This window comes from Syzygium oleosum, unplaced genomic scaffold (genome assembly GCF_021117445.2).
Source record: "Syzygium oleosum isolate NSW1041296 unplaced genomic scaffold, Sole_v2.1 Sole_v2.14, whole genome shotgun sequence".
Classification (NCBI taxonomy): domain Eukaryota; kingdom Viridiplantae; phylum Streptophyta; class Magnoliopsida; order Myrtales; family Myrtaceae; genus Syzygium; species Syzygium oleosum.
Window position 1 is genome coordinate 1,810,592 of NW_026607498.1, and position 14,228 is coordinate 1,824,819.

The 14,228-nt window shown below is 42.8% G+C and overlaps 2 protein-coding genes across 2 annotated transcripts; both read left to right on the forward strand.

The window, feature by feature from the left end:
- Nucleotides 1-508: 508 nt before the first annotated feature.
- On the forward strand, nt 509-1,592 carry LOC130139981 (late embryogenesis abundant protein 6-like). Its single transcript, XM_056318072.1, has 2 exons — nt 509-638; nt 1,057-1,592. The coding sequence occupies exons 1-2, from the start codon at nt 561-563 to the stop codon at nt 1,348-1,350; spliced, it is 372 nt and encodes a 123-aa protein (XP_056174047.1). The 5' UTR covers nt 509-560; the 3' UTR covers nt 1,351-1,592.
- Nucleotides 1,593-2,982: 1,390 nt separating this feature from the next.
- LOC115694040 (agamous-like MADS-box protein AGL80) lies at nt 2,983-3,916 on the forward strand. The gene has a single exon (XM_030621165.2). The coding sequence runs from the start codon at nt 3,005-3,007 to the stop codon at nt 3,743-3,745; it is 741 nt and encodes a 246-aa protein (XP_030477025.1). The 5' UTR covers nt 2,983-3,004; the 3' UTR covers nt 3,746-3,916.
- Nucleotides 3,917-14,228: the final 10,312 nt, after the last annotated feature.

Below are 14,228 nucleotides of genomic sequence, written 5' to 3' on the forward strand. Positions count from 1 at the left end.
CATCTAAAGACTTTCATAACAAGCAAATATTGATAGGTAAATTCACGTGTAATTTCTCTACTTTCTTTAGGAATTTGACTTATATGTTAAATTTTTGTAGGAAAGCTTTCATATCCGAATACTTTGGTCGATGCCATGTTGCATGGTCGTAAGTTTCTAGTGGCTGTTTGGCTGATTTTCTCTTCCTGGTTAACGGCAGAGAATGTCTGTCGTTAATTATAGCAAGTGATCTGAAATGGAAAATGTCTTTCCATTTCTAATGTCTAATCATGCCCGCTTTGAATTCGGATCTCATTCCTCGAACTTCATTCTCGTCACACGCTTCCCTCCAAACTTGCTGCAAATCCCTTATTGAGAAAGAAAGCATCCGCCACGAATTGATGGAGAATGTCCCCATGTTCGACACTTGTAGGCAGTGCAACCACAAAGAAAAGAGAGGGAGATCCCAGAATAGAATGCTGTCCGTCTCCTATAAATGTCTTCTGATGTCTGGGAAAGCTTTGAGAAACCATTACAGTAAGCCATTTTTGAGAGAGAGAGAGAGAGAGAGATAGAGAGAGATGCAGGCCATTAAGGAGAAGCTTAGTGAAATGAACACCGCGCGCAAGGTCAAGGCCGAGGCGAGGGCCGACGAGAAGGTATACAGGATCAAGTCGCACCAAGACTCGAACTACGTGCAGTTATCTTATGTTCTTAGCCAATCTTCTCTGTTTCATCCACATTATTGTTTCAACTCTTGACATTTAAACAACTTTTCATGGTTTATCAGTGCTACAAAAGATTTTTCTGATGTCAAAGTATACGAGTTACTGATGAGTTCAGTTTGATTTCACATGGAAATTTTGAGAAGATCAGATTTGCAAATTTTCATTTCGCGTGATTTTGGTCCCTAGTCCTACTTTGCAATTGAATTCTGGTCACGGTTCTTGCATATGATCAAAACTACATGGATATCCTTTGATCCCTAGTAGTATGTGATTGTGTCAATCTCGAACAGTGGGGGTTCTGAAAAATAACCATTTAACGACATTTTTTTGCAACAAAATCCATTGGTAGGCCGAGAAGGACTACGCGAAAGCAAGAGCGGGGGTGGCACACGAGGTGAGATTGGCGAGAGAGGCCGAAGCTGATATGGACAAGCATGTGAACAAGGCCGAACGGCTGGCGCGGAAAGAGCTAGCAAAACATGGGGATGGTGGTCCTAGGAACAACAATGGCTATGGGAGCTACACGAACAGCGATCAAAGAGCAACAGACCCGATTGGAGCAGGCAATGCTACCACTTATGAGGTCAAGATTGCTTCTCCATCCCAAGCATCATCTGCTCCTCCATCCAACAAGTTATTGTAAGAGTCCCAGAGACCCTCATGTGTTGTGGGATAGAACTAGAGTGATTTCATCATTCCCTCTCCTTTTTTTTTCCTCCTTCCGTGTTTCTTCGTATTCATAACGTTGCTCGAAGTATGTAACAATTTCTTTCAATCGGTTTGTATGGTGACCGGAGCGGAATCATGATACACGTTCGCCTCTTCGTTACGTCCTTCGTATAAGGTGCAACGGACTTTGCTTAAATATAGATCTTTTCTGTGTAATTGGAAATGTTTTTGCTGGTGTTTTATTGCTTATATACATTGGAATAGAGGGGATTTCAATTTGAAAAGAAAAAGGTTCCGACCATCATCCTCAAAAAAAAAAAAAAAAACTTTGCCTTATGCAAAGTTAAAATAGGAAAACAAATGAAAAAATGAAAAAAGAGAGATTTTGCGCTTATCTGTCTAATCGAAAAAAAGTAAAGAAAGAAAAAAGAAAAATACGAACCTCACGCAAATACCTTCGAGTAATGCCATGATTGGTTCAAATTCGTGTAACTCAAATATAACTAAGTTAAGTTATCACATAAGTAGCTTATAAAGTTTTTCTTTGGCTAGTGCATGCAAAATACGAGTCATATCTATGGTTTTCCCACAACTTTTTGTTGATAATAACAAAAAAAAATTTGAACCTAAAATGTATAAGAACAACTCAAACTAGATATAGAGCGTTATTTGGTTTTTTCCCAGTTAAGGAATGAAACGAAATTCTTGTCTAGGGAAATCAACCTTAGGATCGATCGTATGATGATCTTATTAGGATTTTTATTAGGTTCATTATCAGGAGGACCAATTCCGTTATCAAGACTCGTAAACTATTCTATATAAGCCATGACATCAATAATGTTGGTATATAAACGAAATCCTCCACCGTCAACGGACCCGAAACGTATCGGCGAACGTACAGCATCGTCCGAAACTTCTTTTCCCTTTTTGAACATGGGCATACATGATTGCGCGAAGACGACACCCGATTTGTTCATACCTTTCTCATAAGCAATTCCTGGGCATATCGGCAGTGCCAACTGCCATCATTTCGGTGCTTTCCGCCGTGATCTCGGATCAATGGACCGCCGCTATCAAGAAAAAATTGGACGGTGCTGCGTAAAAAAGGGCAGGTGAGCTAATGTGTTAGGGTAGAGGCTGATCAAATCTGGTAATCACTCATGGGTATCATAATTGACCGGACAAGTTTTCTTATCATTGCCCAGATTCTAGTTGTGCTGAATTCCAGTGCCAGTACACGATCCTTCTTTGATTCCTGTCGAAATTCAAATGGAAGCCATAAATGGATTTTGATCTTATCCACCCTTTGACAGTTCACCTGAACAGAAAGAAAACTGGAATCCCTAAGGCACATACCATGTCAGTCCGCAATCTCATATAGTAAATTTTTGTTACCCCAAATTGAATTTCCATTAGAGCAGCCGACCACAATCATTGTCCTAGGAATCCTAATGCACTGTTTTGCCAGGGGACCATTTCCTTCGAAAAAGAGAAGGCAACAAAATCTTGTCCATTAATAGCGCGATCTTCTTCCCCACACTATATAAACGCTATGCCCTAAGGGGCAACAAAGCCACCTCAAAGATCGTCCAACGTTTTCCTTCCGGAGCACCAATCCTCCCCTGGCCATGACTAGAAAGAAAGTCACTCTCGCGTACATCGCCAACGATGCCGCGAGGAAAGCCACTTTCAAGAAGAGAAAGAAGGGCCTGATGAAGAAGGTGAGCGAACTGAGCACGCTGTGCGGGATCGAGGCGTGCGCCATCGTCTACAGCCCGTACCAGGCCGAGCCGGAGGTGTGGCCGTCCACGCTGGGGGCGCGCCGGGCCATCGCGAGGTTCAAGAACATGTCGGAGATGGACCAGAGCAAGCGGATGGTGAACCAGCAAGGGTTCATCCGGCAGAGGATCGTGAAGGCTGAGGAGCAGCTGAAGAAGCAGCTGCGTGACAACCGCGAGAAGGAGATTGGCCAGGTGATGTACCGGGCCCTCGTCGGCAGCGAGGGGCTCCAGGGCCTGACCATCGTGGACCTGAACGACCTGGGATGGATGCTGGAGAAGACCGGGAAGGAGATCGAGGAGAGGATCAAGAAGCTGAAGAAGGTGGCGCCGGGCTCGGACCAGGAGGCGCCGGTGGAGCCGGAGGCAGACAAGGGTTCCGAGGAGGACAATGGCGAGGCGGCTCCGAAGAACAGTGCCGCCTTGAATGATGCCGTGGCCGTGGAGACCATGCAGAACCAGCCTTGGTACATGGAGCTGCTGAAGCCGCGCGACGAGGGCAATGCCGTGAATCTCAGCAAGAACGATCCGATGCCGTCGTACCCTTATGGAAACCCTACTCCTACATGGTCGAACTTCTATTTCCCGTGAAAGAGTTTGGTAGTGTCTTTTTCTCTTTTCTTGGTCCTTAGTGAAACGAAATAAGATGAAATTAAGTGTGTTGTCGTGGGTCTAGGTTTTTCTTTGTCTGTGTGGGTCTAGGTTGAAAGTGTGAGGTTTGTTGTCATCTGTCCATTTCTATGTCTATTTGGTTTACATATAAAGAACGTTATGATCCATTTATGTTCAGAAAGTGAAAGAACCAAGATTGCATGCTATCGCGCTCGAAGAGGGTACTCTCGAGCTTCATGGGAAATGATCCTCGCATATCCATTAAGGAATGAAATAATTTCAGGTTCTGTTCGTCCATGGACATACCAATTGCGCAAATCCGCCGATTGTTCGGTTATGCAAACTCGAAGGTGCCACGTCAAACCGATCGCGGCGCCACGCACGCGTCGTTGCGGAAATCACGCGCGGGATAGATTGCCGGGCATGCTTCACACGCGCGGTGAAGCCGTCTTCGGCACGATACGTATGTATGACGGAACAGCTAGCATTGTCCAAACTAAATCAACCTTCTAGGACTCGCATGGTAATCAAATGATTTCTCTGAGATCACATACGCGTTTACAATCCAATTAGGAAATGGAAATCGCATGACACTGAGCATGGAAATAAACGGAAATGAAGCCAAAGCAATCTTGAGCAAGTGATTCATTGTTCATGGCATGAAATGTCAAGAAAATCAAACGTATTAGAATAGGGGAGTGCGAGATCAATGGAAAAATTCACGTCATGCATGTGTCACGGTCTCAAGGTTTCGGCCCATGACACATAATTAAAAGATAAATGTGCTACGATAAGTTGTGTCGTTTCACGAGACATGAAGAATTGATTATTCAAAATTGCGTTATATTATGCTAGCAATCTCAAAAAGTGGAATTCAAAAGAGGGGCGAATTCAATCGATGCAATTGGATTGAATAGTTACTTGAATTGAAAAATGTACATACATATGAAAATGGTAAGTAATCCAGGTATATCCTGAAATTAATTATGTTCTACAGCTGGAAGGATATGGCATGAGAGAGAGCTGATAATTATTTCCATTTTGGGAAAGAAGTCAAGCTGGCTGAATCACCGACATGACGAAAGATCAAGGAGCCTTATTAATATATACTGTTAATTAAATAAATGCTACGATGTGGCCACCAACTCCATTAATAATCCCATCCTTAATAAAAATGCACATATTCGGACCTATATTATATATAATTCAGGACTACATTAAACGTTTTCATATATTTCAGGAACCTAATTGAACATGTATCAAAAGTTCAGAGACGACATTAAACAAATTAAAAGTTCATGGACTACATTAAATATTAGGGTAAAGTTCACATACCACATTAGACAAATTAAAAATTCGAGGACTACATTGCACATTGAGCCAAAGTTCAAGGACTGTACATGTTATTTGAAGGGATGTATCGAGAACCGAACACAGAACGATCACGCAGAAATCAGAGAAAAATAGACGATGCACGAATTTACCCAGGTTCACCCTCGAATAGGGCTACGTCCTGCAAAGAGATTTCACTATATTTTCGGTTTACAGCCACTCAAGTCGTTACAATGATCAGAAAAACGAGCAAAATATATATGTGCCCCAAACGGGCCCAAAACCTAAACCTATATGAAATCTCTTAATCTCGCACCATACGGGCCAGCTTAAATAAAAGCCCAAACCCGTTGAGGTTTCAGGGGCGCTGCCCCCGCGTAACAGTCTGAATTTTCGATCCTTTTCCCGGGATTTAAGAAATGAATGTTTTGGCCAATGCACTTATAGTGAGATCTCACCCGGGACCCGCGCATTCTCGGGATGCTAACCTTAGGGGTAGGGCTATTACGGGATTGACTTCGCACGACCAAAGAACTCGACCTGAGTTCGATCTTCGACCATATGGATTGACGAGGGAATGTTTTGAGCCAACCGAGACCGGTCTACTTGATTGATCGTGTCCGAAGGGAACTAGTGACAGACCCTCGCAATTATATGACAATCGAGGTCGTCTCGGGTGGAGTAAACTTAAACGTGATTTGACTTAGTGTCGGTCACGGGTCGAGAGCGCATAATCCCAATGAGCCACCCGTTAGCCAGAGATAAGCTAAAGTTGCAATTGTCCAATTTTAGTCATTTCTTGGAATTCGGGCCCGGGAATCGAGAATTTTGAAAGTGACAATTTTGAGCGGCCGATGACGTTTTTGGCTTGGCCAACCTTGGGGCCACCCATTTCTGCAAAAAAAAATGGATTTCGGTCCGGGACCCGGAAAATGACGATTTTGCCCCTCTGGTCACCGATGGCGATTCTAAAGTCGTTTGAGGTTATTTTTCGAGGCTAGTGTCATTTTGGGGTGGCCACGCATACCGGGAGTAGTTTTGGCCAAAAATTGGAATTTCGACAAAAATTGGAAAAATAATATTATTTTATTCCCGAAACTTTGACGTGGATTTTCGAGGGCTTGCGCGATGAATTTCGCGATTCCGACACCATATTATGTTGGCCACGCACATATGGAATACGTATGTGCAAAAATTGGAATTTCGGTTCGGGATCGGAAAATTACGAAAATGCCCCTAGGCCATTTTTCACTAATTCCGAAATTTAGTTAATTTTTGGGGGTTAACCAGGATTAGTTAGGCTTAACTCAGGTCTGGTCAACCATGGTTAAGGACAAATGACCATTTCACCCTTGGATTAATGGATTAGATCAAATCTTAGCCCTTGGATCAAGGGGAAAATTGTCCATTGGCCAAGATTTTGACACTTGGATTCCATTAAGTTATATTTGACTCATTTGACCAGAATTTCCTCTCTCTCATTCGTGTGTTCCTGATCTGCCGAGACCAATTCCCCTCTTCCTCTTCTTCTTCAGCGTTTTTTTTCTCTACCGTGGGCAAGTTTCGCATTTTACGTGCATCGTTCACGCCGGAACGCACTGCCACCGAGCCGGGCTGGGCCGCCCCGCCACGCACCCTTGGACCTCCCTCTCACCTGTACAGCCACCACAGCCCCGGTTATAGTCCAGAAACAGCCCTCTCTCTCCTTTTTCCCTCTTTTCTCATTTTTCTGTTTTACAAACAGTACCGCCGGAGCTTCGCCGGAGCTCCAATCGCCGTTCCGTCGACGCCCGGCCGTCCAGCACATCCATACGTCGCCGCCCAGCACCGTCCGTACAGTGTCCCCGTACGGATCACTGTTCACGATGGACCGTACGGACGCCGCGGCTGTCACCGGCACCTCGTCGGCCACCGTTCCCAGCCTGTCCGTACAGTGTCCGTATGGGGGAGTACTGTTCACTGCGTTCGTACGGGGGAATCACTGTTCACGCCGTCCGTACGTCGCCGACGACGCCGCTCCCGCTGCTGCCGCTGTCCCGGCCCGTTCTAGCCCCGTTCTGTCTCGCCTTTTTGGGTAAGTGTCTCCCCCAAAAACTACTTAGGAGCACGGGTATTTCTAGACTCGTTTAGGATCCGGTTTAGGCGATTTTTGTGACTGTTTTAGGGGCTGTTCGGGACTGATTTGAGTGACTAATTATTTGGTGGTTGCGGACTGATTAGGCGAAGAATTTTGAGGTTTAGGGAGCTTGGATTCGGGCTGTGATGTTGAGGTTTGATCGGAATTAATTTGTGCGATTAATTATTGGGATTGTGCCTTGAATGGAAATTTGTGCGTGATTGTCCGATTTGTGGTAGTTGGCTGATTTGGGATTGTGTTTCGGGTTGTGTACGTGCGGTCGTATATGTCACGTGTGTGGCCGTGAGGTGTGATGGTGTGGCAGTGCGATTGCGCAATATGTTCGCGTACCAAGAATGTGTGATAGTGCTTCGGGATCGCGTGTTATATGTGTATGATTGTGTGGTGTGCTGGCGTGGTGAGAATGTATATTTGCAAAGTGTATGTGAATTGTGAAATGTGCATGCAATGTGGAATTGTGTTTGGCCGTGCGAGTACTGGTTGTGCGTAAGTGTGGTTTGAGTGGAACGAGGATATGGAAATGTGGTTTGGTTGGAAAGGTCCGTCCTGAGGCGTGTACGTTACGCAGGACGATGCTGTCCCTGACGAGGTGACGATGTCCGGCCTGACGAGGTGTCGATGCCTGACGTGGTCAAAAGACCGTTGGCCTGATGCGTTTTACGCTGGCGCGGTAGAAGGAAAGTGTGTGTAGAATTCCGTCCTGAGGCGTGTACGTTTACGCGGGACGATGCCATCCCTGACGAGGTGACGATGCCCGGCCCGACGGGGTGACGATGCCTGACGAGGTCAGAAGACCGTTGGCCTGATGCGTTTTACGCGGGCGCGGTAGTGGTGGAAAGGTTGAGAATGAGTGGGATTTGGCAAGACAAGCGAGAGGATTGTGGAAAGTGACGCATGGTGTGAGTAGCGTGCGAGTGTGTTTGTATCGCGTGATGTGATGCTTAATTATGGGGTAGAAACTGCTAGGCACGGTATGGGACGTGCCCAAGTGGTTTCTGTCTTATAATTAAGGCACGCGCGCATCTGTGATTCCTTGCTGTGATGTGTTGGCTGTGTTATTGTCTAACGTGCAGGAACGTGCGTGATGGATTCCAGGTAGGGTCGCATGTGATTGTTAGTTTGGCCGATCGTTGTGTGTTATGTGTGTTTTCGTGCGGCGGTACGTGAGTGCTTACGTGGGGTTTGGGGTTGTAAACTTATTGAGATTCGTCTCACGGTTGTATAACCGCCACTTTCAGACCCTCGGCCCTAAACCCGGGAAGTGCGCCTTTTCTTTTTGGAAGTCCGGGGAGCTGCTGTTGGTGCCCAGTGGAGCTGCAGGTGAGTTCCAGAGATTCAAGCCAGAAATTCAGAAGCAGAATGGAAGAGGGCAACCCTTAGGTTTTTCCCTAGGATGTTTTAAGGGTTGTATAACTTGGGTTATCCGATAGTGAAGCTAAGATAACCAAACCCCTGAACTTTTGTTTAAACGGTGACTGAGGATGTTAGTCTGTATTTATGTCTGTAAATAATATGATATTTGTATATTTGGTGTTGTATGAATATGTGGTTACTGGATTGTTCTGTTGTTCTACCCCATTGTCGTCATTATTTGTCCGGGGTTTTGTTATTCGCTTCCGCATGTAGCTCTGATGTTTGGGTTGGGTCGGCGACGTTCCTGGGACGTCGCATCATTTCGACCGGAGCAGGGGATGTCGCGAGCTCGTTGGGGTTCGGGGCGTGACACCCCGAGCCCCCGCCTGCTCACCCGGTCAGCGGAACCCCCGTCGGGGGGCGCTGCCCCCGAACCCCCGCCCGCTGATCGGGCAACGGGACACCCGTGTCGGGGGCGTTGCCCCTGAACCTCCGCATTCCACACGCAGGGGTCACATGTCGTCGAATAACACTTCAGTTTCCCTAAGCTCACGTAGGCGTACCCGGTGTGAGAAACAAGGGTCCCCGAAGTATTCGCCAACTCCAACATTATTTTCCCCTTTATTTTCATTTTAAGTTAAACTTAGTCACATCTCATTGAATTTGTGTCGGAACCAATGACGTCTTTATTCCAACTTTTTTTCGGGTAAATATAAATTTGAATTGATCTAAACTTTGGAAACCAAAGTACATATTCCATATCTAAATTGATGTGCATGGGCATTCCTGTCATTGATATTTGGTGGAATAAAAGCATGAGCCAAGGTATATAATGTTTTATTTTTTGGTAATGATCCAGGGGCACGGGCGTGGAGACACGGCTGCCTCCGGTGTAGTCGAGTCCTTTTGGTGGCGGCCTGGCCAATTTTGTCGATGTGTCTCATCGGAGTCCGATGTGGTGTTTATCTAACTGACTTTTTACTCGTGTGGTGTTGTCGGGACAACGCTGATGTCCAAGGAAAATTTAAAAATATATAATGAAAGAAAAGGTCGCTATCCTTGGCTAGGAAAGTACGGTCAAAGTCAAAGACTCAACTCTCTCTCTCTCTGCGGTCAAAGTCAAAGACTCAACTCTCTCTGTCTCTCTCTCTCTCAGAGATTAGGTTCTTTTGCTCTTTTTTTTTTATAAAGAAATTGGCCTCTTCTTGTTTTTTTTCTGTTGTTGCATTTTTACCTTTTGTTGGTTTTATACTTTGGCAATTTTTCTAGTGTGGCACCGCGTCAAGGCCACATACGCCAAAAAGTATTTATATAATGTATTGTTGGATATTCGGCGTGCCACGTCAATAAAATTGTCAATGAAAGGACCCGATTGCACTAGATTCGAAAGCGTTTCGGACTTGATTGCACATCATGTCAAAATTTTAGGACTATTGAATAAAGGAAAAATTCCAAATCAGTACCTAAAGTGGGGCCATTTTCTCAAAAAAGGGTCCAAAGTGGACATAGTATCAAATAAGAGCCTTAAGTGCCCGAATCAGTCTCAAATAGAGGCCCGAAGTGCCCAATTAGTCTCAAGTAAGGGCCTGGGTTCGCCGGCTAGTCAAATGCTCACCGGCCGGCGAGCACGTCACTGTTCCGATCGCCGGAATAAGGGCAATTTCGTCTTTTATTTTTTAAATTTTTTTGTTTCTTTTTTCCTTTTACTATTTTTTTCTTTTCCTTTTCTTTTTTTGTCCTCTTTTCCCTCCGCCGGCCATAGCCGGGGCCGGTGGAGGTTGCCGGCCTCAGGTGGAGGCCGCCCTCATTGGCACTGGGCAGCCCTCGCCCAACGCCGGTGAGGGAAACCCGGGCGAGGGCCGCCCTTGCCCGCCTAGCTCATATAGATTGCATCTAAGCAATCTAAGCAAAATTTGCATGATAAATAGGATCGAATTAGTTTTATAAATTGAAAAGATAACAAGAACATATAGATTGCATCTAAGCAAGTTTGCATGATAAATAGGATCGAATTAGTTTTAATCTTTGGCTTTATCATATCATATTAAGAATTCCTTTCTCATCTTTTAGATTACGAAATTTTTATTTCCATAGATTTGTGCCCTTTTTTTATGTACCGCTTACCGCCGGGGGGGGTGTCCTATGCTGAGACAGACCTCATATAATTTTTACCCGATAACGTTCGGGTCTTTACTTTCGCGTACTTTACTTATTACTATTTTGTCATTGCTTTGTTCATTGCCTTGATCGTGGTTGGGTTATCTTTATGGTTTGTGCACCTCTGCAAGATCCATGTTAGCGGCTTAAGTTAATAAAAATGAATAAGTTTACATAATTCACATTATAAAAAAGAAAAAGAAAAAAAAGGGGTTTAGGTACTAAAAAGGCGCTAGGTAGACTTTTAGCGTAACCAAGATCCTTATTCTAGATCTCTAGTTTGGAGGATGCTCCTAGTCAACCACAAATAGGCTGGTGGCCACTTCCAAGTCATATAAGAATCTGATCGTTTAATTGAATCAACCAACGTCGTGCGCGGTAAGGTTCGGAAGAACCCATGCTGAACTAGAGCCAGCGCCTTGATTAAAGGGACCGCCAATTTTCATTCGACTAACTGCTAAACTCGTTTCCCCCGATGACCCATTACGGAGGGTCGCGACAGTTCTCTTTGACAATTGTAGTGGGATTAAAATTCATTTAATTTAAAGTGCATTTTTTTATGTTCAGCGTTGTTCTTTCTGTTATTTTTCTGAAAAAAATATTCTTATCTGGGAGTAATGGGTTTAATGGATGTTGTCTAGATAGGTGGATCTAGATTTATACAATGACGATCTTAGTCATTTCTTTATTGACTGGGCTGTAATTTCTAACTTAAATAGCGGAAACATCATCCTTCTCATCGTTGCAAGGGTGCCTTTGTCATTCACTTGCATGTAGTTGCTTCATAAGTATGTATATAGCTACATGTTTTTGCTGAAACTAATATTTTCAAAATAACAATTTATGAATATTTTGCGGAAGAAAAAAAAAAGATTATGATCCCTTAAATGTAGAAGGTCATATTCATTTCGCAGAGTAGTATAGATAATTAAAATGTGCTTCTCTATCAATTTTTTAATGAGGAGGGCTGCTAGTATATGCGGGAATGAACGAGTGTGATTCCCTTAAAACAATATGAGTCCTTGAATATATCGGTGATTGTAATTTGGATTTGGATTTTTTTTTTTTAGCAATACGAAGCAGTTCACATATGCTAAATAAGTTCAAAGATGCCTCTGGACATAGCGTCCTCATTCAAGTTTTGAGCTGAAAAACAAGGGTATGATGAATTGTGTAACCTCAAGGAAAACTTAGTTTACACAATTCAAGGAAAACTTACCTTGAGGTCACACAATTCATCATTTGTTTATTTTACAAAGTTTTGGGTTCGTCATATGCAATAAATTAACAGTTTTATTTATATATAGTCAAATGAAAATTTGTATGTAATCATCTGTAAACTTCATTACTTTTACTTCTAGATTTCATGCCGAAACTTTCGATAAATTTGCACTATTGCAAAAATCTCATTTTTTATAAGCGAGTAAAATCACGCATCTCTTTTGCGTAGCACACAAATTCTAGTGATTACAGTAGAAACAACTAGGTAATTTTCATCACTAAATTATCGAGAGATCTTTGACAATTCTTTTAGATAATGGATACTCAAGAAATATATATAATAAGAGACATCTAGGATGAGTATTGAAAATGCAATATTAGAAGTTCTCTTTATAGTAACACTAGATTTGGCAACTGAATTATCCTTCGTGTGTTGATTCTATTGTACTATCTAGTCTAAAATCTAGATTATCGATACTGATAGATTGGCAAATATTTATTATTTGTGCAAAAATTTGGAAAATTAAAGGATAAAGCATTTACGATTTAGGTTATGAGAAACGATATCTCCACAACTACAAGATCTACCTTCCCCACCTGCAAGCACCTAAGTTCCCTCCCTTTGTTTTTCTTCTCGGAAGAGGAGGAATACGGAGAGAACTTATAGAGAGATCTCTCCACCATACCGAGGAGGAGGGTAAGATAGACTCCATGTCAGTTTCGACTAGTTACCGCCGGGTAGGCAGGTATAGTAGCCTAGGGTAATGCAAGGGAGCTTCGGCTCCTGCTTGGCTGGCCTGTGCTTCACGTAGTGTCTATTCAACCAACATCCGACCAAGTACCCCTGATTTAATAGACACTGTGCAATCACAATATCCGAGGCTCCCTTGCATCACCCTAGGCGTGGGAGGTTACTATACTTGCCTACTTACCGATAGCTAGCCGAAGCTGATGTTAAGTCTACCTTCTCCACCTACAAGCCCTTAAGTTCCTTCTCATTGTTTTTCTTCTCGGGAGAGAAAGAATACTGTGACATCCTCAAATCTAGACCCTATTCAGGATATGATGAATGGTTATTTCATCAATGTGCAATGAGTAGAATTAGGCTCTGAATGACAAATTTAGCGCAAATTAATTTTTTGACTACAAAAAATACCAAATTGGTACACATATGACAAATTTACCACAACTTTTTGACCACAAAAAACCTCAAGCTGGTACAATTTACCTTCGGTTAGCTTCTGTCAAATTTTACCATTAAAGTTGTTGATATAGATGACACATGGTGACATGGTATGGTGACGTGGCAAGTCCACTTGGAAATCCTATCACGAAAAACCTCAAATTGGTACACTTGTGACAATTTGACTGTATTAGTTTAGAGTTTTTCATAATATTAATCTTATGGATTTTCATATGGACTTGGCACATCACCATACCACGTCACCATGTGTCATCCACATCAGCAAGTTTAACGGTAAAATTTGACAGAAGTTAACAGAGAGTAAATTTGTCACAAGCGTACCGGTTTGAGATTTTGGTGGTAAAAAAAAATTAGTTTGGAGTAATTTTTTGACAAGTGTACCAGTTTAGGGTTTATCGTGGCAAAAAAAATAGTTTATGGTAAATTTATCTTGCGTGTACTAGTTTGGGATTTTTTGTGATATTTATTCCTAATAAAAGAAGCCGGACTTATCTTTTTGATTTGTATTATTTCCTAAGGCTAACTCTACTTTTCCTTTTGATTTTAACTTTTTTCTTTTCTTTTGTTTGGTTATTCAATCCTTTTTAAAGGTTTAAGCTAAAGGTCAAGGAACATCTCTTTCTATTCAATATTTAACTTTTTTAGAAATGCTGAGGTAAAAAAACAAACTTGAACAATATTATGAAGTTATTAAGGTAAAGAAAAAAAATATTCTCTTCCCATGCGCCAGAGGAAAAAATCTTTGATTGTCTGGCTCGACTAGAGTCTGAATGTGACGATCTTGATCCTTTGAAATTGGCACCACATAGCATTTGGAGTTTCGATCATCCTCCACATTTTGTGTAGCAATTAAGGCTGGGGTTAAAAAGAGAGCGCTTGACGAAAACCCAACCCTCTTCCATGAATTACAGATTATAGATCGTGTGCATTCATACATGTTACTATTTGTGCGTTGTGAAGGTCTTAGGTTTTTCCAATCATTAAAAATTCGAAATGTACGAGCCATAAGATTTTTTTTTTAAAGTAGAAAAACAAAAGTAAAAGTTATTTTATAGACA